Source organism: Marmota monax, unplaced genomic scaffold (genome assembly GCF_021218885.2).
Source record: "Marmota monax isolate L192 unplaced genomic scaffold, Marmota_monax_Labrador192_F-V1.1 WCK01_AAM20220418_F8-fsc00177, whole genome shotgun sequence".
Classification (NCBI taxonomy): Eukaryota; Metazoa; Chordata; class Mammalia; order Rodentia; family Sciuridae; genus Marmota; species Marmota monax.
The window spans coordinates 1790595-1815785 of NW_026694922.1; the positions used below are offsets into that span (position 1 = coordinate 1790595).

The 25191-nt window shown below is 59.9% G+C and overlaps 1 protein-coding gene and 1 long non-coding RNA gene across 2 annotated transcripts in view; one reads left to right on the plus strand and one right to left on the minus strand.

Annotated features, from left to right (window-relative positions):
- Positions 1-9700: 9700 nt before the first annotated feature.
- Positions 9701-17629, minus strand: LOC131423515 (uncharacterized). Its single transcript, XR_009225206.1, has 3 exons — positions 17513-17629; positions 11066-11286; positions 9701-10318 (listed from the first exon to the last, which is right to left on the minus strand). It is a non-coding gene; the product is annotated as an uncharacterized LOC131423515 (long non-coding RNA).
- A 2804-nt stretch (positions 17630-20433) lies between these two features.
- Positions 20434-25191, plus strand: part of Mn1 (MN1 proto-oncogene, transcriptional regulator) — a 41664-nt gene continuing 36906 nt past the window's right edge. The window contains exon 1 of the mRNA XM_046427317.2: positions 20434-24756. Within this exon, the coding sequence (XP_046283273.1) occupies positions 20997-24756 (3760 nt within the window). The 5' untranslated portion in view covers positions 20434-20996. The remainder of the gene's footprint in view (positions 24757-25191) is intronic.

The window sequence follows — 25191 nt, forward strand, 5'->3', positions numbered from 1 at the left end:
GCCACGAGGAGCAGGGTGGAGGCCCCAAAGGCTGGGTGGAGGCCGAGGCGCTCATTTGACACCCAACTAACTCCACCATGTAGTGAAGTTTTCCAGGAAATTTGATTCTTTGTAGTTATCCGCGAAAGTAGGGCACATCCCGACATCAGGCCGCGGAGGACGACTCCCTGTTCCTTTGGTTGGATGTGTCGCGGAGTTCACGGGTCCTGGGTTCATCTATGAGCGCCGGAGAGCTCTGCCCCGTTCATTCCGCTGCCTTTCCCCTCCCCCGTCTACCCAGTGAACCCCCCACTGCGCCAGCACCCCCCCACCAGAGCCAGCACTCAGCCTTGGTTTCTTGGGTTCCTTGGGGCCTGTGCCAATCCTGTCCCTATGACTGACTGGGAACTTGGAGGAGAGGGCTGCATTTCACTTGGCCAGCCCTTGGAAACTCGGAAGCCATCTGTGGCACCTCATTTTGTAGATGAATGAAGAAAGTGGCGCGTGTCACAGAGCAGGGCTGGAAAGAACTCGCTTGTCCATCCATGGGAGAATCGACAAGAGCTGTTTGTGGCTCAGAATATCACACAGCCATCAAAAGGAGTGCCCCGGCCAGGCACAGTGGCCATGCCTGTAATCCCAGCTCCTCAGGAGGCTTGGGCAGGGGGATCTCAAGTTCGAGGCCAGCCTGGGCAACTTAGCAAGGCCCTATCTCAACACATGAAAAGGACTGGGGTGTACCCCAGTGATAGAGCGCCCCTGAGTCCCATCCCCAGTGCTGCTTCCCAAAACCAAACCTGTTACTACACTTGCCAAAAAAACATGGGTCTTGAAAATTAAGATTGACAAAGTTGCAGATGAGCCACGAGGAGAACTGACCCAGCCCAGTGCTGCCTGGGTCCTGAGTGTTCAGTACACACGTGAAGGGCTGGGGACGGCCTGGGAGGGTGACACCATGTTCAAATGTGCTAGCACCTGTCTGGCAGCAAGGAGCGGGACAGGCGGGTTGAGGGCTGTCTAGTCACGACACTGAGCTGCTCCCCAGTGCCCCTGAGGGACTCCATCATTCCTGTGGCCTGCCAACTAGAAATGATCAGGTGGGGCATCCCCCAGGCCACACGGACGCAGCCTGAGCAGTGAGGAGTCCAGGGGCCACGACCTGCCTTCCCAGGGTCTCCAAGCAACCCTGGTTCCCGTCACAGGACTGTGGCATCCATAGGGCACACACTGGGCATAGTCCTTATTGGAAATGCTTGGGACCAAAAGTGCTTCTGATTTCAGCTATTTCAAATTTGGGGATACTCGCACAGATTTTGAACACCCCTAACCAGAATGTCACGCACAAAATGCTCCAGATCTTTACCTGGGTGCAGTGGCCACACCTGTCGTCCCAGCAGCCTGGCAGGGCTGAGGAGGGAGGAGCACACTGGAGGCCAGCCTCCAGGACTCGGCAAGGCCCTGTCCCAAAGGAAAGGAAAAAGGGCCCTGGATGAAGTCCCCGGGACTTCAAAGGTTCCTCCTCGAGGCTTCAAATTTGCTATGTCCCTTCCCCAGGCAGGTCACCCTGGGCCAACCTGTATCCCCAAAGGGAGGTCATTCTCAGCAGCAGCCTTCACCATGTCACCATCACCGAGGCCCTTGACCACAGGGCATGTGCAGAGCCAGGAGCAGGAGGCAGAGGAGGGGGAGGAGCACTGGAAAAGGCCGGACAATGGACAAGAGCTTTTAAATTAATTAAAATAATAAGGGCCATGGTGGCCCAAGGGCAAAGAGCCAAGTGTGCCTCCTCCGAGCATGGGACACTCCTCTCCATCTCGACATCCACAGCCTGAGGATCCAGTTCTGCAGGTTTGGGGCAGGAGGCCCCAGCTGGAGTCCCCACGGGTGGGACAGTTGGGGGGATGATTGGGGCTGAGTCATCTTGGCCGAGGCCAGGAGGAGGGTGTGGCCCACTGGCGCAGTGCTGGCGACTCCGGCTTCTCTCTGACACGGCAGAACTCGGTTCATCACGGCAGCGTCTCCTCGTGCCATGTGGCATTGACAGCAGAATCTGCCTGAGCCTGACCCTGGGGTGACCTGGTGAGGACCCCAACCCTGGGGCAGGAAGCAGGGAACATGGGAAGAATGGGCTAGTTCGATCCCTGCCCTAGACCCCAATAATGTCCTGACCCGGGATGTGACTCCGTGGTAGGGCGTCTGCCTAGCACGAGGCCCTGGGCCCTCATGGGACCAGCACCACAGAAAATAGTGAAGAATGTCCTCATCCGCAAAACTGGAAGGAGGCCCCACCCATCTACCCAAGAAGTTCTCCTTTCTTCACATCTTTCAAATTGAGATGTGGGCCGGGCACAGTGGCCCCCCGCCTGTCATCTCAGTGACTCGGGAGGCTGAGGCAGGAGGATCTCGAGTTCAAGGCCAGCCTCAGCAACAGTGAGGCCCTAAGCAACTCAGTGAGACCCTGTCTCTAAATAAAACACAGAACAGGGCTGGGGACGGGGCTCAGTGGTCGAGGCCCCTGGGTTCAATCCCTGGGACCAAAATAAGTAAATAAATTAATTAAAATAAAATTAAGGTGGAGTTTGTAGTTGATGTGTCCTGGATGTGGTGAGCTCTGGTGATAAGAAGAGAAAAATAGAAGATGAACCTCAGCGACAGAGGGTCCCCTGTTTCTGGCGGTTTCCACGAACCTTGGGGTCCAGTCCTATGAGATGGGCGCCAATTCCCTGTCCAGCTGAGGGGTGGAAAGACCAGAGCTTCAAGGCCATGCACATGCCCGCTCTGCCACAGCAGGGAAGGCAAAATCTGGTGACGTTTGACGTGTGGACTTTGCAAACATGGCGTGTTGACATTTTCCTGTGGCACCTGACACGCTAGTATTTGGTGGCCCTGCCCTCCCGGCTGTGTCTGTTCAGAGCAGGGCATCAGCAGGCACGCAGGTGCCCAGCAGACTGGATGGGTGGATCAAGTTCCTGTCACCTGTGCCCCACCCACATCCTAGGCCACCCTTGAGGTCACCTGAGCAGGGCCCTATGCTCTCCCGCCAGACAAGTGGGCGGCTGACCAGAAGACCCGCGGCCCCTGGTGTCTCCAGCCAGGGAAGGATGGCATTGGTGGGGACACCCAGCTCCCTTGCCCCACCTGTGGGTCAACTGAGGTGACCCAGTGTCCCTGGGCCCCCGGCAGGCCGGACCCCGTGCCCGCATCCTTTATTGGCTCTGCTCCTCCCTCAAGTCCCCCTCCTGACTTAGTCTTCCTAACCCAGGTCCTTGCCCCAGGTCCGCTTCTGGGGACCCGGAGGGAGGAACAGCAGCATAGAGCAACCTGGGCGCCCCGTGGTGGGTGGCCGAGGAACCAAGTGAAACTAACACGGAGGCCAGGAGGCCAGGCTGTGTGACGCCCGGCAAGGAGCCAGCGGTGGCCAAGAGTGCTCTTCTTTCTGTGGTTGTGGCCACAGATCACCGCCATGGTGACCCAAGGGCAAGGAGCCAGGCGTGTGTCCTCCACCCGCCTCTGCCCACCCAGCTGGCTTCAGGCCAGGCCTGAGCAGGCCCCGTGGGTGCCCAGAGGCAGCCAGGCCTGGGGCTGCAGAGAGAGCCGTGGGCTTAGAGCAAGTCGGCTGGGAGGCTCCCGGGCTCCCTGGGTCACTGCCCCGTCAGAGCCACTTACCTTACAGGGGTGGGTTGACACTCGAGTCCCTGCATCAGGCTACTGAGGGCTGGACACAGACTACACCCCAATCCCTGGTACACCTCAAAGGAAAAAGAATCGGTGTTTCCTTTCCAGGAGCCACGGGACCCATGGAAGGGGTCAACTGTGACACCCTCAGCCCTCAGCCCCAACCCCTTGCATGATGGACCCCAAGAGCCAGTGGCCAAATCCGCCTTGCCTTTTCTGAGTCCTGCACACTCCAAACTATTCGCCTAAATAGTCCCTGTGCCCGAGCCTTGGGGACTTCTGTTTTCCCCCCTTGCCTTGAGCTTCTGGGTTTATTTTGAGCCAAACAGTTCCTCACCCAGACTCTCTCCAAACCCCAGGCCAGGTCCAAGCTCACGGCCCCAAACCGCGCTTACATAACCCGCAGTGACACTAAGTGTTTGTGAGGCTGGGGGCGGGGCCTCCTGCTCTGGACCACAGGGGACATTCTGTCCTGCAGGCTGACTCTGTTTGGGTGGCTGCATGCGTGTGTTTCTCTTCCTGAAATTCAAAAACAGCTTCTTTGACTCCAGCTGTCAAAAAGGAGAAGAGGAGAAGAAGAGGGAAAAAACCTGTAATAACTTCAACACTGGGCTCGGATCAAGAGCTGCAAGTGCCAGGGGGATACTTTCCAAAGTCAGGAATCAAGCAGGAGTCGCCGCCTGACGGGAAGTTGACGCCGACCTTGGGGGATGTCCAGAGGCCCCGTCTCCAGCCCCCCCTCCATGAGGGCAGGACTTTCCTTGGACTGTCAGAGCCCACAGTGGCCTCACCCTTGGGCACACCCGCCAGGTGCCAAGGGGGCGTCTCTATCCCTCCTCTCAGCTCCTTCTCACAAGTGAGTCCTCCTCTGATTCCCATGTCCCCAAACTTGAAGTGACTTGACCAAGGTCAGAAATTTGCCTCCAATCCAATTTGCCTGGTGCTGGATAGAAGCTCCTACTGTGTGCACATAAAAATTTTTTTGAGGGGGTACCAAGGATTGAACCCAGGGGCCTCGGTCATTGAGCCCCAGCCCCAGCCCTATTTTGCATTTTATTTAGAGACAGGGTCTTCACTGAGCTGCTTAGGGCCTCGCTGTGGCTGAGGCTGGCTTTGAACTTGCAATCCTCCTACCTCAGTCTCACGAGCCACTGGGATGACAGACGTGGGCCACCGCGCCTGGGCAGACAGATGCTTTTGAAATGCTTTCTTGTGTTCTTCTTGCTGATGACGCAGCCAAGACTCTCATTGCAGGCTTCTCGCTGGTCCTCCAAAGGCGGCCCTTGGTGTTTCCGTGTCTGTTCCGGAGACTGGCCACTGAGCCACTCTACCTTAGGACAGCTAATCCCACTCTATTTTGTTTTCCTATAACCTGATTCTTTGATGGAGAACTCGGAGGCCTGGGATCAACCCCAAGGACCACATGACGCAGAACCTGTCTCCACAAAACAGTCAGAAGAGCAAAAGTAACTGCCATTTAGTTGAACACCTACTGTGTGCCTTGGGGCCTCATCTGATTTAGTTCTTGCAACAATTTCCAAAGCCACCATACAAACCCACTTTGGGCCAGCCACCCTGGGCTTGGGGGCCACACGGCCAGGAAGAGCAGAGGTGGGAGGGGACCCAGGCTCACCCACTCCATGGCTGTGTCCTGAGAGCTTGGTCTGTGTTGGCCAGGCGCCCTGGGGATGTGCAGGTGATGGAGACAGCTCCTGCCCCTAAGGAGTCTTGCTGAGGACACAGTTATGGAATCTGGGGATGGGGACATTATCCTGAGTTATCCAGGTGGCCCAGTTTAATCCCATGAGTCTAAAATGAGCAACCCCGCCCTGACCACATTCAGAGGGAGAGGTGAGCAGGGTGGGTGGCTGGAGAGACGCAGTGTCTCCAGCAGGGGCCAAGGGACATGGAAGCTTCCAGAAGCTGGAAGAGGCAAGAGGACAGAATCCCCTCTGGAGCCTCAAGAGAGGAGCCTGGCCCTGCCAGGACCTTGGTAACTGCCTAGCCAGGCCCATGTCGGACTTCAGATCCCTAGAGCCGACAGACAGGAGGACTGTGTTATTTTAAGCCTTTGTGGTGTTTTGTTAGAGCCACAATAAGAAGCCAATGCCAGGGAAGAGCATTCCAGGCATAGGGAACAGCATGTGCAAAGGCTCAGAGGTGAGAAGGAACATAGCTTATACCACATAGTGTCAGCAGGGGGCGCTCCTGCTGCTGCTGTGCCCTTACCAGGACAGATTGCCAGGAGACAGACCTGCTCTCAGCTCACAGGAGCAGACCCTCGTGGGCTCCCTGGTCCTCCTGACAGACACCCAGGGGAGACACGCTGGCAGGTCAGACTTGGAGGATCCTCTCTCATCCCTGGACTTTTTTTTTCTTTTTTTCCAGAGAATTTGTTGAAGAACGCAGACGAGGGCCCTTTGAAAATGGGGGGAAAGTTTGGCCAACGTCAGGGGCGTCTAGCTGTTTGGGGAGCCCAAGGAATCTACTCGTGGGTGCTCCTGTTGCCACCGTGCTGTTCCTTGGGCAATTACAGCCTCGTTGCGGCACTTTATACTGTGGCCCATGGTCCCCTGTGTGAGCCTCCGGAGCCCAATGAGGTCGGCAGGGTCAAGGCAATAATGACTCTAATGCCCGGGATGTTCAGAGCAGAACATTGGCTGCCCCAGGTCACCCAGCACGCCGGACGGAACTCAGCTGCTTCCTGTGTCTGAACTTGCCTCTTCTGGATGTTTCATGCAAGGGGAATCCGGCCATGCCTGACCCTTGGTGTCTGGCTTCTCTTGCATAGTGTGACGTTTTCGAGGTTCATCTTCGCGGTCACATGTAGAGGGCTTCCGTCACTCCTTGTTCACAGCTGCGAATTACTCCGCTGTGCGGATAGACCACGTGGTTCCTTCAGCCCTCTGTTGGAGGAGATGTGGGTGGTTCCAGGTTTGGGCTGTTGTGAAGAATGCTACTAGGGACCTTTGTGTCCCTGTTTTGTTGGGCCACCTGTTTTCAGTCCTCCTGGGGAGGTGTCCAGGCGTGGGAGAGCAGGGGCATGGCCGTCAGAGCTTCTCTTCCCAATGAACCTGAACCCGCTTCTGTCTCTGCCTCGGTCACAGCCTGTTAGGATTGGGGCAGAGCTGGTGCTGCCTTTAAGTTGTTTTGTTCTTTGGTTCCAGGGATTGAACCCAGGGGTGCTTAACCACTGAGCCACATCCCCAGCCCTTTTATTTTTCAATTTTGAGATAGGGTCTCGCTAAGCTGTTGAGGCTGGCCTCAAACTTGAGATCCTCCTGCTTCTGCCTCCTGAGGCGCTGGGACCACTGGTGTGCACCTCCGTCCCTAATCACAGCTGGTGTTTCTGATTCAAGACCAAGTTATTTGCCCAGTGCTCCTCTGCCTCTGAGGGTAGTGGACATGTCTGCCTGCTTTAGGACACTGCATGGCTCAGGGACTGTCCCTGTCCCTTGTTAAAAGCTCTGAGTAGCCAGGCACGATGGCACACACCTGTCATCCCAGCAGCTCGGGAGGCTGAGGCAGGAGGATCAAGAGTTCAAAGCCAGCCTCAGCCACAGCGAGGCCCTAAGCAGCTCAGTGAGACCCTGTCTCTAAATAAAATACAAACTAGGGCTGGGGACGGGGCTCAGTGGTCTAGGGACCCTGAGTTCAATCCCTGGTACCAAAAAAAATCTCAGTTTTGGGGTGAGATCTGGCACCGAGGGAGCTGCTCAGGCCAGGTAGGAAGGCAGCGGGGGAGGAGTGGTGGGGGGAGCCCATGTGCAATTTGAAGGAACAGGAGTGTTTGGGACCAGGTGGTCCTCGGACGCCTCCTGGGTGCCCTGTGGGGCAGAGCTTGGGAGGGGGACTCATGTGAGCTGTCAGCAGCACGAAGAGGACACAGAAGGCCCTTGGGAAGATCCTACAGCCCTGCCTGAGCCGACCCCAGGCCTTAGTTTCACCATCTGTAAAATGGGGCCAAGTCCAGGGGAGGCGGTTCAGAAGGAGCAGGTGTCCGCAGGCGCGCCCAGAGGGACTCCGCGGACTGCGGCGCACTACTGTTAAGACAGTGGGAGGCTGGCTGGCCCTGGGGACTTCCCAGCGCAGGTCCCCACCCAGGTCTGCTGGCTCCTTCCTCGTGCGCCCCCTGTCCTGTCTCCTTTGCAACAAAGAGACCTGTGTGTGCGGGGCGCACGGCCGGTGGGGACGTCCCCGAAAGCTCATCAGCTGATGCTGACCCCAGACCTGCACCCTGTGCCCCGGAGGCTGAGCAGCCGTGGCCCCTGCATGAGATGGAACCTTGGGTCCTGGTGGGAAGGGGCACTGCATGTGACATGGTGACCCCCTTCCCTGGCGAGTCCCAGCCTCCTCCACGTCCAGATGTGGAGCAAGTGGGACCTCGGCCAGCGGACAGCTGGGCTGGGACCTCGGGGCTGAGGCGCACCTGTGCAGGGCCACTTACCCAGGAAAGGCATGGCGGGGACCTACTGTGCGCCTCTGCCCGCCCTGGAGGGCCCGTAGGGGACAAGGCCAAGACTCGGCTTCTGTCATTCTCTCGTTTGTGCAGCCGAAGATTTGTTGAGGCCAGAGTTGGGGCTCCAAAAAGGAGCCACCAGAAGGTGACGCGCTTCACGATCCACACGTCTGTCACCCGCTGTAATGCACAGACCCGGGGCTCCAGGGAGCAGGATGTTTCTAGAGAAATCTGCTGCTCCTGCAGCGCCCACACCGCGCCTGGCACATCATATGCTTAAAAACAAGCAGCTTAGGGCTGGGGGTGTAGCTCGGTGGCAGGTGGAGGGCCCTGGGTTCAGTCCCAGCACCACAAAGCAACATGAAACAAAGAGAAGCACCTTCACTTCCACACGTGTCCACAGCAGCCAACAGGACTCAGAAACGTCCACCAAAGATGGATAAATACAGAGCGATCTAAGGCTCAGGCAGCAGGATCTCAAGTTCAAAGCCAGCCTCAGCAACAGTGAGGTGCTAAGCAACTCAGTGAGACCCTGTCTCTAAATAAAACACAGCATAGGGCTCGGGTGGGCTCAGTGGTGGAGGGCCCCTGGGTTCAATAACGGGGACAAAAAAAAGTGTAATCTAGCTATATGCTGGCATAGTATGCAGCCATGAAAAGGGACGAGATGCTGAAACACACTACCATGTGGATGAATTATGAAAACATTTTGCCACTTAAAAAAAGCCTGGCGTAGGAGGCCACATATTGTGTCATTCTATTTACATGAGGTGTTCATAGTATGCAAATCCCCAGTGACAGAAAGGAGATTCATGGTTGCTAGGATACCAGGGAAGGGAGGAATGAGAAGTGGGATTTCCTTTTAGGAAGGATGTGAGTGTTTGGAGCTGGAGAGAGGTGGAGGCTACACAGTGTGATGGATGCACTAGTTGCTGGTGAATTACTCATTTTAAAAGTCAATGTTAGGGGGCTGGGGTTGTGGCTCAGTGGTAGAGCACTTGCCTAGCATGTGTGAGGCCCTGGGTTAGATCCTCAGTGCGACCTATAAATAAACAAATAAATAAGATTTTTAAAAAAGAAAACCAAAATGTTAAAACAATTATTAGAAAGAAAAAGCCGGGCTGGGGTTGTGGCTCAGTGGTAGAGCGCTCACCTAGCATGTGCGAGGCCCTGGGTTTGATCCTCAGCACCACATAAAAATAAACAAACAAAATAAAGATATTTTTAAAACGAAAGAAAGAAAGAGCGAGCTAGTGTTTGGACAGGTGTGTTTCAATCCCATTTTAAAAAGTGACTTTTGGCCAGGTGCTGTGGCACACACCTGTCATCCCAGCAGCTTGGGAGGCTGAGGCAGGAGGATCATGAGTTCAAATGCAGCCTCATAGTGAGGTGCTAAGCAACTCAGTGAGTCAGTCTCCAAATAAAATATAAAAAAGGGCCAGGCATGTGGCTCAGTGGTTGAGCGCCCCTGAATTCAATCCCTGGTACCAAAAAAAGATCGTCCAAACCCTCATCCCACTCAGGTCAAACTATATCTTTAAAAAAAAAGGATATACATGTATAGATATAGATTAGTTGTTGATGGACCTTTATTTTATTTGTTTTTATGTGGTGCTGAGACTCAAACCCAGGGCCTCACACATGTCACGCAAGCACTCTACCACTGAGCCACCAGCCCAGCCCCAAACTATATCTTTTTTAAAGTTTTCATACTTGTTCCATTTCCCGGGTTTACAGGGCCCTGGGAAAGACAGTGACTTCTTCAGGTTTAAGTTAGTGCAATTATTATTGGCATCCAATTGATCAAAACAACAGAAACCGATGACACATTGTATACAGTTATGATCAAATGTTTGTGACACAATTAGGATCAAAATAATTCTGATTATTTTATAAAATAATTGTAAACTCTTTGGGGCCCGTCTCCCACCACGAGCTGCGTTCTCATCAAGTTTTCCTTGGCTGGTCCGCCCTGAGCCGGCGGCAGGGCCTGCTCCTGGGTTTCTGGTTCATGGGTGGACAGACGTATTGAACGTCGTAGGAGATGGATGCAGACGGACCGGAGCTGGGGCGGAGTGTCTGTGCGACTCAGTGAACTCGACCTGACACCCGGCCACACCTGCACAAGACCGCAGAGCCTTCTCCTGTGCGGTTGATCCAGCGCGTCTTGGAAAAGCCGGTGCCTCTGGAATCCCTTCCAGTACACTGAAAGAATGGGATGTGCTGAAACGAACAGTGTCCCCTTGATACTCATGTCCACCTTGAACCCACGAGTGTGACGTTACTTGGAAACAGGGTCTTTGCAGATGTGATCACGTTTAAATGTGGTCATGCTGGATTACAGTGGGCCCCCAGACCCACAGGACTGCCCTCATAAGAAGGGAGATGTTTGGACACAGGGACACCAGGAGAAGGCAGAGACTGGAGCCCTGTCCACCAGCCCAGGAGAGCCAAGGATGGCAGGGAGCCACTGGAACCCAGGCACATAGTAAGTGCTTAGTTAAAGGCTTTAGACAACAAGGTCCTGGTATCCTCGCTGCAGGGGGCTCACTGGAACTCAGTTTGCATGGTGCCCAGAAATCACCCATGTTTGGCCCTGGGGTGGGGGGTCTGATGGTGACGACAACACCCAGACCTCGAACCTAGGAGAGCACCTCAAGTTAAGGCCATCAGGTGTAAGTGGCCGGGAAGGATTGGCTCAGCTGACCCTAACTGAGCCAAGAGCCCTCAAGCCCTGGGCACGGCTCCTGCAAAGGCAGGAAGGGAGGAACGGGGCCAGCGTGGCCGGGCTGGCGTGGGGAGGTGCCAGAGCCCAGAGACTGTGGGAGTGAGGAATGAGGGTTTCCTTTCCTTTTCTTTATTTATTTGGTATCAGGGATTGAACTCGGGGGCACTTAACCCCTGAGCCATGTCCCAGCCCTTCTTATTCTTTATTTAGAGACAGGGCCTCACCAAGTTGCTTAGGGTCTCCTAAGTGGCTGAGGCTGGCCTCGAACTTGCAATCCTCCTGCCTCAGCCTCCTGAGCCGCTGAGATGACAGGTGTGCCCCACTGCACCCGACTGATTTTTATTTTCAAAGGCTGTTTCCTGGGTGTGGGTGGTGGGGTGCGGCTGTGGGTGTGCGGTCTGGTTTGCTGGGATTTAGATCCAGTGGGGAGGGTGGTGGTCAGGCCCTGGGACGGGGACAGAGATTTCAACAGCCAGCAGCTGGGAATGGACAGGATGGGGACACACCTGCGTGGCTGTGGGTGCGCACATGTGTGTGGACACGTCTAGACCCCCCCTCCACCAGGGACCCCCCTGGGGAAGCGGGAAGAGTCACACCAGGGCAGGAGGGGTCCAGGGCTCCTGTGGAGCGTCCCTGTGCCCTGCGCCCCGCCCCTCCCTGCCCCTCTCCTGTGATCTGGGGGACGTTTCATCGGGATGATCGAGACCCCCAACGCCGCATCCGTCTCCGCATCCTCTCCGGGGCTCCTCGGAGCGGTGCCTGCGTGATGGCCGGTGGCTTTCCGCCTGGGGAAGGGGCGGAGGGCTGGAACATTTGAGCGATTTGGCAGCTGCAAAGTCACCAAACCCAGATGAGCTCATAGGAGCCGAGGTGGGGGCCGCTGGTGTCTGGAGCCTGTGCCCGCAGCTCCCCAGGTGGCCCGGTGGCTCCTGCTGGGGCAGAGGCAGCGGAGGGGTGGCCCTGGCCAGGCGAGGCCAGCCCCACCTGAGGGTTCCTGGTCGCCAAGGGTGCAGGGCCGGCCAGGCCTCCCTCCCCAGGTGGAGCCCTTCACCGAGTGTCAACTGTGTGCTGAGGACTCGGCCACCTCGGCCCCACCCTGCCGACGACAGTGTGGGACTCTTTTCCTTCCCATTGGACAGATGGGGAAACTGAGGCCCCGGGAGGGGCCAGGCCTGCAGCGCACCCACCCTGGGCCACCCTGCCTTCCCCTGCTGCGCACAGAACATCTAGAGGAAGAGCCAGCTGGCCACAGTGTCACAGCCCAACGGTGACACGTGGGCACTTTTCCAAGAATCTCGTGGAGGGGGCCATGACTCACCCTCCTTGGGCTCTGTTTTCTCGGCAGGTGGGAGGGGGCCCCCCAAGCCAGGCTCCACCTCACCGTCCTGGCAGCCTGACAGGGGGCTGCCGTGGTGGGGTCCCCAGGGCCACCCTGGGCCTCCCCTGTCCTGCCTGGGCCCTCGGGCTCTTAGTTTGAAGGACGCCTCCCGGCTGCTCCCCAGAACGCTGTGCCTTCCTCTAAGTTCCCTCAGTGAAGCGGCGCAGGAATCTTTCCGCTGCGGAGTTGATGTGAAAATTGGGATTGGGGTTTAGTGGTGGAGCAAGTGCCTAGCATGGGCCAGGCCCTGGGCTCAATCCCCAGCACCACATAAAAAATACACGAAATGAAGGCCCTGGTCCATCTGCAGCTAAATATGTAGATATTAAAACAAAGAGCGGGGCACCGTGGCGCACCCCTGTAACCACTGCAGCTCGGGAGGCTGAGGCAGGAGGATCGAGAGCTCAAGGCCAGCCTCAGCAACTTAGCCAGGCCCTGAGCAGCTCAGTGAGACCCTGTCTCTGAATAAAACTCGGAATAGGGCTGGGACGGGGCTCGGAGGCCGAGGGCCCCCGGGTCCAATCCCTGGTGCCCCTTCACAAAACAAAACTGGAAATCGGCTTCCTGGGGGACCCCAGAGGCGCCCCGTGCACAGGGAATGTCCAGGAGCTGGGGGCCGTGTCCCTCTTGCCACAGGTGCCAGGAGGAGGCCCCCTTTCCACACTCGGGAACCTCCTTGTCGTCCCCTCCACTCACTGGCCAGGGCTGCAGTGACCATGACCTTGGACCCCCTCCCGCGCCCCCTGAGGCTGCTGGACCCAGGTGCTGCTGGGCCGGGGTTTCCAGACCAGGCAGTGGAGGGGAGGGGAGGGGAGGCCACTGAGGCCGCGTCCTCCCGGCTGCAGAGGGGAGCGGGACAGCTGGACACACAGGGACTGTCCCCGTCAGGTGCCCGCCTGCTGCTGCAGAGGCCCGTCTGGCATCAGGCGCGGGCTCCTTCCTGGGAGCGGGGTCCTCGGCACTGGGGACAGGACTTCTCCCAGCACCTGTCCCAGTGGCCTGGAGGAGCCTCCAACCAGGGGCTGACAGGGCACAGGGGACAGGGACGGGTGCCGAGGACGGACAGCCGAGTCGGGCTGAGCGCTGAGTCACCCCAGCTCCCCTGGCACCTGCTCACTTGGTTGTGTTTAGAGGCTCCTTTTCCCAGACCAAAGGCCTGAGGGCCGCGGGCACAGACAGTGAAGAGGGAGGAGGAGGCCGCGGTCCCCAGCAGAAGAGGCCTGGGCAGTGATCATGACCTTGGCCGGCGTTTGCATTTCTGACTGCGCGTGTAATGCTGGTGCCTCGTGTGTGTGTGTGTGTGTGTGTGTGTGTGTGTGTGTGTGTGTGTGTGTGAGAGCCCAGGGCCCTGTGCACACTCCTCACTGCTCTACAGCTGAGCCACATCCCCAGCCCTGTTTAAAAAGACAGGATCTTGCTGAGTTGCTGAGGCTGGCCTCCAACTTGGCCATCCTCCTGCCTCAGCCTTCTGAGCGCTTGATGACAGTGTGCACCACCACACCCGGCTGCTTGTTTTCCCTCCCTCCCCCCCCCTTCCTTTTTCTTCCTCTCCCCTCTCCCTGCTGCGTGAGAACTCTTGCAAGGGAGGCTGGACGGGCTGGAGTTCCTGGGCCTTCACTTGCAGCCTGGGGGGCTGGTCTGAGTCAGCCTGGGCCCCGGGCCTGGGGTCAGCGCACTCTGCTTAGAGAATGGAAAATGGAAGCTCATGGCTGGATGCTGGGGGAGAGAAGCTGTGTAGGAGGAGACGGAGGGATGAGGGACGCCTGAGGAGTCCAGGCACCCAGAGTGACACCAGGCCCAGCCACGAGAGGCCTGGGGCAGTCACTGTGCTTCTCAGCCTCAGTCCTGGGGCTGATGGGAGCAGGGCCTCCTAGGGCTGCTTTCAAGATTCAGGGAGTCTGAGGAGCAGCTGTGCACTGTGCAGAGGGGTGGCCCTTGTCATTGCTGTGCGCCTCCAGCGATTGAGTGGCCCCTCCCTCCCCCTCCTCCCTCCCTCCCTCCCTCCCCTCTCCCTCTCCCTCCCTCCCCTCTCCCTCTCCCTCCCTCCCCCTCTCCCTTCCTCCCCCTCCCCCTCCCCTCCCCTCTCCCTCCCCCCCCCCCCCCCCCCCCCCCCCGCTTTTTCTGGAGGTGGAGCCCTGCTGGCCAGGCCGACCACTGAGCTGCCTGCCTCCCAGCCCAGTTGGTGCCATTGAGGTTCTGTGTCACAGCCAAGCATGTGGCTGTGCTGTTGGGATCCTGGAGTGTGCCCAGGGGTTAGAAGCAGGAGCCAGCCCTGGGGCCTCCAGCCTGGGCCCTGGAGGTGGAGCTGCTCTGCGGAGGTGATGGTGAGACGACGGGGAGCCCCACTGGCCACTGAGCTGGGAAGCAGCCACCTGTTGTTCCACATTCAGGGAAGTTCCCTGGTGTGCCCCGTCCCTAACCCTGTGGTCTGTTTGCCCCAGAGCCTGGGAAGCAGGAAGTTAAGGACAGCGTGGGGGGGGGGGGCTGGGAGACTCTGGTGGCGCAGACCCAGGCCCAAGCTGCAGACTTGCCAGCTTCGTCTTCTGGAGTCTCTTAGTGGCTGTGTGACCTTAGGCAAGTTCCCTTGCCTCTCTGTTCCTCAGCTTCCTTCTTTATAAAATGGGAGAAATAATAGAGCCATCCATGACTAGGGACAATTTGCCTCTAAATCTAACCACTCAGGAGGCCGAGGCAAAAGGATCTCAAGTTCAAGGTTGACCAGGGCAATGAAATTCAAGGGCTGGGATGCAGCTCAGTGCTACAGCACTGGCCTAGCATGCACAAGGTCCTGGGGTTGATCCCCAGGTCTACAAAGAACAAACGATAGAACTTACTTCACAAGATAGCCGCGGGATGCCATCCATGCTCTGTGCCTGTCACTGAGCTCCGTGCCTTTTAGACTGTCACTTCCCTAACACCGTGTAGACAGGCTTCACGCTGGCCAGGGGCCAGGGTGGCTTTGCAGGTTTCGAACCTAGGACAGGAGCCTTCTCAGGCCACCAGGGAGCAGAGTTCCTAGCCCCAAGTGAAGGGGACCTGTCTGTGTAAGCAGCCTGGCTGTGCCTCCCTGTCCGGTTTCCAAGGACACCAGGTGGAGCGGCTTCTGGGTCCACCGTGACAAGCAAAGCAAGGGGGGGCCCTCGGGTCTCCAGAGACCTTTTCCGGCTTGTTCCTGTCACTGGCTGTACTTGAAACCGCTTCAGAACAGCCCAAACTTCCCAGCCGCCCTCGAGGTCCTTCTGATCCAGGTCCTGCTGACCTCAGTCCCTTTCTGGTCCACTGCTGCTCTGAACCTGCCCACGCACCATCTCCTTGGAAAGTCCTGTGGCTTTGTCTGTTGTCAGACTCCTATTCTACCCTCAAAACCCCTTGGGAACTTTCCTCTATTTCTCCTCCCAGCATAGCTACTTAGTCCCTTATTGATATGACTGTTTGAACCTCCAATACTGGGCGTCCTCTGATCTGGCTTAAGAGCCGGAACTGTTTTCTTTTTTTCCCCTGAGTTCCCTGAGTCCGGCACACAGTAGGCATTCAGTAAGTACTCATTCAACGGAGTAAGAGATCTCCAAAGACATCAGGCATCCTGGGTAGAGAGAAGGAGGGGATGCTGTTACCTAGCAACCACCCCTCTCTCCTCTGTCCTGGCCACAGCTGGGCTTCTCAGAGGTTTCAGACCAGGTGCATCTACCTACAGCAGCATGGGGGTGCGGGGGCATTGAGGTGGTCATCAAAGCGAGTTGCCTTTGTTTCAAAGCCTGGCTGGTGAATAAGGCCGACCTTTCCAAAGAAAAAAAAAATCTTAAACCAGGTGCCGTGGCACAGGCCTATAATCCCAGGGGCTGGGGAGGCTGAGGCAGGAGGACCACCAGTTCAAAGCCAGCCTCAGCAAAAGTGAGTTGCTAAGCAACTCAGAGAGACCCTGTCTCTAAATAAAATACCAAATAGGTCTGGGGCCGGGGCTCAGTGGTAGAGTGCCCCTGAGTTCAGTCCCCAGTACTCCCCCCGCCAAAAAGAAAGAAAGAAAGAAAGAAACCAGATCTTTCCGGGATCCTTTCTCTATTCTCCACTTCTTTAGATTCAAATGCTGAGGAATTAGTGAGAAGAGGTTCTACCATCAAATGGAAGCCTTCTGTGTGTCACACTCTGCCTCCAATCTTACAGCCCATTTAAAATGGCTTTCATTTCCCCTTTCCCAAAGGGAGACTGAGGGTTCAGAGAAGGCAATATTTCACACAGCTCAGAGTGGTGAAGAGAAGACTGGAATCTGGGCAGGTGTGGAGCCTGTGTGTCCAGTGGGTGACCAGTGTTGGGTGCTGCGTTTCCTGGAGTGTGTAGGGGGTCACTAGCGACCCTCCCCCAATCTGGCCGGTCCCACCATCCCTACCTCCCAGCCTGTATAGGGAGCCTGGGGCAGCTTACTGAGGCCATTCCACACAGTTCCCCACATGTCACCAGCCCTGGGGCTCCATCCTGTGTCCACACCCCCCCCACCTTCCCTGCCCCAGGAGTTCCCTCCAGCCGCTGCCAGCACACTCCTGGAGGGCGGGGTACTCGGAACCAGAGGAGGGAGCAGGCCCGCGGGGGACCCTGAGGCTCCCGGCCCTGCGCCGGCGGGACTCTGCACTCCTTGGGCGCTAGGGGGCAGTGTGTCCGTTCCCAAGAAACTGCGCGGCCCTGGCAGGGAGGCACAGGAGGGGCGCCCACGCCGTGCACAGACACGCCAGCGCTTCCCCGGCCCCGGCTGGGCACGGGCACAGGCACAGGCACACGGCTCACACCTGCAGAGAGGGACAAGGACACAAGCGAGCAGGGGCGCAGGCAGATCCCAGAGAGGGGCGCCCCCCGGGCTGGGGCGCAAGACAGAGCTGACACGCAGCCCCGGGCGCGGCCCCGCCGCCACGGACAGACACACAGAAGGCCTGGGAGTGTCACCCGGGGAAGACGCAGTGCAGGACGCGGCCACACGCCCCGCACAACATGCCCAGTGTTCAAGAAAGGCGACTCAGACACACACCCGGACAGAAACACGCCGGCCCAACACACCCTCCTTTCACACACACACACACCTCGCAGAGCCAAGTCTTGGAAACGGCCCCAGAAAAATACTCCCACACCCCCCTCCCTGGGGCGCACAGGAAACCTGCCCAGGTGTGCAGGGGACCCCCGCCCGCCCGCCCGGCCTGAAGTCATGGCTCTCCCCCGGCTGCAGGCCAGCCCTCCCCACCCCCACCACTCCAGGCCCGGGCGGGCCCCCACTCTCCCGTCGCACACGGCTGCCTCCTGGTACACTCACAGTCCAGAGCCAAGTGGTGACCTGGTGTCGTAGACTCTGCACAGGCCTTTGCCCGGGAGGGGTCCTCCTCACGACAGCCATTCATCCCCCCATTGGGCCCCCTTCCTGCCCAGGAGGTCCCCCGTCTCCCCTGCTGTGGCCCAGGAGCCCTGGGAGGGGGTCACCAGAGGCCTTCTCAGGTCCTTGATTTCTTTGTGCCTAGATCAGCCAAGTCCCAGTCTTTGCTCCGGCCCTCCCTTTCCTGTCACTTTGCTAAGTAATAATTTCCATGTCCAATTCCATTTCTTCTCTAGTTCTGAAACCTCTAAGCTATCAGCAAGAGGATAGTTCACATGAAAACTAATTACACAAAATCAATATTTAATCACAGACCAACAACCTGATCCTGCAGAAAAATCCTTTTAAAACTCCACCACCCTGTACAAATACTTCTTCCTGGTGCTTATTTATGGGCCCCATTTTTGGTGGGGGTGATTTTCATTTTTAATTTCAAAAAGAAAAAAATATATAGATATCTGTGGACTCCAGGAAGGACCTTGGACCTGAGCTTGCTTCATCTTTGAGTTTTAAAGTTGTTGGGTTTTAGTATCTGTTCTTTTTTTTTTTTGAGGGGGGGTCTTGGGAAGTCCCAGGAGAGTCTGCCCCCTGCCGCTCCCTCCTCTCACCTCCTAAGTTGAGCCCTTTTTCCCAGCGTCACCTTGCTGGCTGCAGCTCCGGGGGGAGCCGTGAATGGTGCGCACGACATGGTAACTTTTTAACTCGCGCCGGCGACTGTGGAGTGCTTAATCCGAGGTTTTTAAATAAAAAGGGCTCAGGGGTTGGTTTTATTATAACGTTTATTTCATTTCAGATTTCATGCGCAATTTAGCAAACGCTAGACAGACTTGGGCGATAAACACTTTCTTTTGTGGGGGGGAAGGAGGCACTTTATACACCATGCTTAATTTTATTTAGATTTAATAGCGATATCAGGACCCTCCAAAGAAAGTTCTGTTTTTTTCCTCCCTTTCTCCTAAGAGTGTAGGTCTGTTAGCCAGATCGCCTGGTGCAATTTTATGGCAAAGAAAATGAAAGGCCTCTCCCTGCTCCTGTCTCCTACTTACTCTTCAGAGCGGAAAACACACGCACGCACGCACACATACAGGCTCGCGTGGGCACGGACACATGCACCCAGAATAAACACTCTCCTCCATCACCTCCAACTTTCAACTTCTAATTGCAAGATAGATTTCAGCCTCGGTGGGGATCAGGAAGATCTAAACATTTTAACTAAGATTATTGGGATAAATATTTCATAAAGAGCAGGGCAGATATTAAATTACTCCTATTGATTTTAGTATCACAACCCAATTCCGTTCTTTGGCCTCTTCAGTTTAATTGATCTCTTAAGGAGGCCAACTTCGCGCCGGGAGAGGGCCTGGGCCTTGGCCCCGGTGGCTGGAGCAAGGTGCTGCGGCCGACCCGTGCGCCCTTTACGCGCGGGTCTTCTCGAGGCTCCCAGCCACTACCGCTACGGCTACGCCTGGCCGCTCCCGCGCTGGGCTCCTCCAATGTCCACCCCCCGCCCCCCCGCATCCCCGCATGAAGTGGCAGAGTGATCGTGGCTCCTCCAACCGAAGCCAGAAGCTGAGAACCGGAAACCCCAGACAGTGGCAATAAGGGACAATTGTGCGTGCCCTAGTAAGGAGGAAAGAGCAAGAGCCGGGGTCTCTCCAGGAGAACCCGAACTTCGGGGTTCCGGGTCTGCTTTAACCTCCAGCAAAATCCCCAGCCGGGCCAGCTCGGGCGCCGCCAGTGGAGAGCAGAGGGAGGGTTCACTCCAGGGCTGAGGAGCAGCAGACACTTAGAGACTTTCCGTGGCGCGTCCAGGGGCTTTGCCAGGCGACCCCATTGTCTGAGCGCCCCGCACCGCTCGCCGCCCACCTCCCCGCCCCCTGCCCACCCGGCAGGTCTCGCTCCAGTTGGGGGTGGGGAGTTGAGAACAGTGTGAATGGGAAGGGGGGTGAACAAAGCCAAGCTCCCGCCATTCTCCTCCGCCCGCGCCCTCTCCAGCCCCCAGGGCCCGGAGGCCAGGACGCGCCCCCAGTGCACTGGCGCCGGACCCCGAGGCGAGGCGGGAGCAGGGGACCCCAGCGCCGGGGTAGTGCGGGTCCGTGGCGGGGGCCTCAGCAGCCAGGACCCGGGACCACCTTAAGAGCGAGCCCCGCCCCGGGCCCGGAGCTTGGGCGGCGCTGATTGGTGCAGATGTAATGGCTGAAATTGATTGCTGAAATGCAAAACTTGTTGCTGCTTCTCCCGGCGCTGGGCGAGAGGCAGACAGAGAGGGGAGCCGAGACCCTCCGAACGCCCCACGCAGAGCCCCCCCGCCAGCCTGGAGCGGGGTGCGCGGACCCCCCAGAGCTGCTCCCGCCCCCCTCCCCGTTCCCGGCTCGGAGAGCGCAGCCGGAACGCCTCGGCTCGCCGGCCCCGCGCGGCCCCCAACCAGCGTCCGCCCCCCTTCCCCGGGTCCGAGGGGGACTCGCGGAGCACCTCGGCGCGGCGGCAGGGAACCGGAGCTTCGGAGCCACCCAACCCTTGGCCTCTGTACTCGCCCGAGCTTGCAGCGGGACGCGGAGACTCCCGCGAACTCAGACACCGAACGGCGGAGGGCAGAAGCAGCGGGCGGCGGACGTGGCCGAGCGGCGGCGCGCTGGGGCGCAGCGCACCCGCCGCCGGGCAGGGGAGCCGCGCCTTTCCCCCGACCCTCCGCTCCAATCCCGGCGCCCGCCGCCTCCCCAGCCCCGCCGCTTCCTCGGCTCGGGGGCCGGTACCGACGATGCCGAGCGGAGCCTCTAGACCTCCGACCCGCTGAAGAAGCAGCAGCCGTTCGCCCGGGGCCGGCGGGGACTGTGCGAGCGGATCGTGCTCGGCCGAGGCTCGGGCTGCCGGGCGCTGGGACTCCGGGGGGAGGGGGGAGGGCCTCTCTGTCGGTGCCCCCACGCCAGCCGCGGCTTTTAAGGGTCTCCCTCCCGGCCCTTAGCAGCTCCACGCGGACTCCGGGAGGCTGCGGGCGGCGTCCTGGGGCTCCCCCACCGACCCGATCGGACTTAAGAAGGTGATTGCTCGGCTTTCCCAACCCCCTTCCCGCCCCGTCTCCCCCACTTAACTTTTTGTCTACGTTCGCCCGCGGCCCGGTCCCCTCCCCGCAAACCCACCCGCGGCTGTGCCAACCGCCTGGGGCATGGGCCCCCCAACGCGGCTCCTGGAGGCCCCGCGGCCTCGCAAGATGTGAGAGGCCCGCCCCGGGCAGATCCAGAGCTTCGGGAGAGGAGCTGAGAGCCCCCAGCCTCCCCACGCCTGGCGGGGTGGCGGTGCGCGCTGCTCCCCCGCGGTGCAGAGCGTCCCGGAGCGCCCAGTCCTGGGCTGGAACGAGTAGCTGGCCGGAGGCGCGCCGCGGAGAGCAAGCTGTCATGCCCTATTGATCCCCCCTTGCCCCCCGCCAAGTATGTTTGGGCTGGACCAATTCGAGCCCCAGATCAACAGCAGGAACGCTGGCCAGGGCGAGAGGAACTTTAACGAGACCGGACTGAGCATGAATGCCCACTTTAAAGCTCCTGCTTTTCACACGGGGGGGCCCCCTGGCCCCGTGGACCCTGCCATGAGCGCGCTGGGCGAGCCCCCGATCTTGGGCATGAACATGGAGCCATACGGTTTCCACGCGCGGGGCCACTCGGAGTTGCACGCAGGGGGGCTGCAGGCGCAGCCCGTGCACGGCTTCTTCGGCGGTCAGCAGCCTCACCATGGTCACCCGGGAGGCCACCACCCCCACCAGCATCACCCCCACTTCGGGGGCAACTTCGGCGGCCCGGACCCGGGGGCCTCGTGCCTGCACGGGGGTCGCCTGCTTGGCTACGGAGGCGCGGCCGGCGGCCTGGGCAGCCAGCCGCCCTTCGCTGAGGGCTATGAGCACATGGCGGAGAGCCAGGGGCCGGAGAGCTTCGGCCCGCAGCGACCTGGAAACCTCCCGGACTTCCACAGTTCGGGTGCCTCGGGCCACGCCGTGCCTGCCCCATGCCTGCCGCTGGACCAGAGCCCTAACCGGGCCGCATCTTTCCACGGCCTGCCCGCCTCCAGCGGCTCCGATTCCCACAGTCTGGAGCCCCGGAGGGTGACGAACCAAGGAACCGTCGACTCCCTGGAATACAATTACGCGGGCGAGGCGCCCTCGGGACATTTTGACATGTTTTCGCCCTCCGACTCCGAGGGGCAGCTGCCTCATTATGCAGCGGGTCGTCAGGTTCCCGGGGGCGCTTTCCCGGCTGCCTCGGCCATGCCCAGAGCCGCGGGCATGGTGGGCTTGTCCAAAATGCACGCCCAGCCACCGCAGCCGCCACCGCAGCCGCCACCGCAGCAGCCACCGCAGCAGCAACAGCAGCATGGCGTGTTCTTCGAGAGGTTTGGCGGGGCCCGGAAGATGCCTGTGGGTCTGGAGCCCGGGGTAGGCTCTAGGCACCCGTTAATGCAGCCTCCCCAGCAGGCCCCGCCACCCCCCCAGCAGCAGCCCCCGCAGCAACCGCAACAGCAGCAGCAGCCTCCGCCACCCGGGCTTCTGGTCCGACAAAATTCCTGCCCTCCTGCTCTCCCGCGGCCCCAGCAGGGCGAGGCTGGCACGCCCAGCGGAGGCCTGCAGGACGGGGGTCCCATGCTGCCCAGCCAGCACGCGCAGTTCGAGTATCCCATCCACCGGCTGGAGAACCGGAGCATGCACCCTTATTCCGAGCCTGTTTTCAACATGCAGCATCCCCCTCCGCAGCAGGCGCCCAACCAGCGGCTGCAGCATTTCGACGCGCCCCACTACATGAACATGGCCAAGAGGCCGCGCTTCGACTTCCCAGGCAGCGCAGGAGTGGACCGCTGTGCTTCGTGGAATGGTAGCATGCACAACGGCGCTCTGGACAACCACCTCTCGCCCTCCGCCTACCCGGGCCTCCCCGGCGAGTTCACCCCTCCTGTGCCCGACAGCTTCCCCTCCGGGCCTCCCTTGCAGCACCCAGCCCCCCCGGACCACCAGTCCCTGCAGCAGCAGCAGCAGCAGCAGCAGCAACAGCAACAGCAGCAACAGCAGCAGCAGCAACAGCGCCAAAATGCGGCCCTCATGATTAAACAGATGGCTTCGCGGAATCAGCAGCAGCGGCTGCGCCAACCCAGCCTGGCCCAGCTAGGCCACCCAGGGGACGTGGGCCAGGGTGGCCTAGTCCACGGCGGTCCGGTGGGTGGCTTGGCTCAGCCGAACTTTGAGCGCGAAGGCGGCAGCGCGGGTACGGGGCGCCTGGGCACCTTTGAGCAGCAGGCGCCGCACTTGGCACAGGAGAGCGCGTGGTTCCCAGGCCCACACCCGCCGCCAGGAGACCTGCTGCCCCGCAGGATGGGTGGTTCCGGCCTGCCCACTGACTGTGGTCCGCATGACCCCAGCCTGGCGCCTCCCCCTCCGCCCGGGGGCTCTGGCGTGTTGTTCCGGGGCCCTCTGCAGGAGCCGCTGAGGATGCCCGGGGAGGGCCACGTGCCGGCGCTGTCCTCGCCGGGCCTCCAGTTCGGGGGCAGCCTGGCTGGCCTGGGCCAGTTGCAGTCGCCTGGGGCAGGGGTGGGGCTGCCCAGCGCTCCCTCGGATCGCCGGCCCCCGCCGCCGGACTTCGCTGCGCCAGCCCTTGGGGGCCAGCCGGGCTTTCCGTTTGGCCCAGGGAGCCGGCAGGCCACTCCGCACAGCGGTGCGGGCGTGAACTCACCCCCAAACGCAGGCGGGGGCGGCGGCAGCTCTGGCGGCGGCGGCGGGGGCGCTTACCCGCAGCAGCCGGATTTCCAGCCCAGCCAGCGCACCTCGGCCAGCAAGCTGGGCGCGCTCTCTTTGGGCTCCTTCAATAAACCCAGCTCCAAGGACAACCTGTTTGGCCAAAGCTGCCTGGCTGCGCTCTCCACGGCTTGCCAGAACATGATCGCCAGCCTCGGGGCCCCCAACCTCAACGTGACCTTCAACAAGAAGAACCCACCCGAGGGCAAGAGGAAACTGAGCCAGAACGAGGCCGATGGCACGGCCGTGGCCGGCAACCCGGGCTCCGATTACTTCCCGGGGGGGACTGCTCCTGGGGCCCCAGGACCCGGAGGCCCATCGGGGACCAGTAGCAGCGGCTCCAAAGCCTCGGGGCCGCCAAACCCGCCCAGCCAGGGGGACGGCACCAGCCTCTCTCCCAACTACACCCTAGAGTCAACGTCGGGGAACGACGGCAAGCCGGTCCCCGGGGGAGGTGGCCGGGGACGGGGTCGCAGAAAAAGGGACAGTGGTCACGTGAGTCCTGGGACCTTCTTCGACAAGTACTCAGCGGCTCCGGACAGCGGGGGCGCGCCTGGGGTGAGCCCAGGACAGCAGCAGGCTCCAGGCGCGGCCGTCGGGGGAAGCTCTGTGAGCGACACGCGCGGGGCGCCCACGCCCCACGAGAAGGCACTTACGTCGCCGTCGTGGGGGAAGGGGGCGGAGTTGCTTCTGGGGGACCAGCAGGACCTCATGGCGTCCCTGGACGGTGGGGCCAAATCGGACGGTAGTTCACCGCACGTGGGTGAGTTCGCCTCGGACGAGGTGAGCACGAGCTATGCCAACGAGGACGAGGTGTCGTCCAGTTCCGACAACCCCCCGGCCCTGGCCAAAGCCAGCAGGAGTCCCCTGGTGACCGGCTCGCCCAAACTCCCTCCTCGAGGGGTGGGCGCCGGGGAACACGGACCCAAGGCGCCCCCGCCCCCACTCGGCCTGGGTATCATGTCTACCTCTTCCTCGACCCCCGACAGCTACGGCGGGGGCGGGGGCACTGGCCATCCGGGCACGCCGGGCCTGGAGCAGGTCCGGACCCCCACGAGCAGCAGTGGTGCGCCCCCACCCGACGAGATCCACCCCCTGGAGATCCTCCAGGCGCAGATCCAGCTACAGAGGCAGCAGTTCAGCATCTCCGAGGACCAGCCCCTGGGGCTTAAGGGTGGCAAGAAGGGCGAGTGTGCCGTCGGGGCCTCAGGTGGGCAGAATGGAGACAGCGAGCTGGGCAGCTGCTGCTCCGAGGCCGTCAAGAGCGCCATGAGCACCATCGACCTGGACTCACTGATGGCAGAGCACAGCGCCACCTGGTACATGCCAGCTGAAAAGACCCTGGTGGACGGCGCGGACGAGGATAAGACGCTGGCGCCCTGGGAGAAGGCCAAACCCCAGAACCCCAACAGCAAAGAAGGTATATGCGCACGCGCTCCCTCTCCTTTCCGGGTGACCCGCCCCATCCGCTGGGCAGGCCTTAGCCCCCGCCCCTCGGGTCCCTCAGGGCTTGGAGGGCGCAGGGCCCAACTCAGAGCTGGGCACCCCTCCTTTGGTTATATCAAGAGCCGTGGGGACGCCCACCACCAGGTGCTGCCAGGTAGATTCTGTCTCCGCAAGATGGTAAGAACTTAGATGTCACCCTCTGGGGAAATCTTTGTAGAGTCACATGCACTAACCCTCTGCCCCCAGCCCCCCACTTCTAGCTGGGCCATCGTGCAGTGCTCAGAGAAGCAGGCCACTTCTTTTTCACACCAAGACCCCCCATTCACCCTCCACGTTCAGGCTGGTGTCCCTTCTTAGGAGTTGTGTGTGTCCCCTTTCCTGGCAGGACACCTGGAAAGTTCTGTTCGGG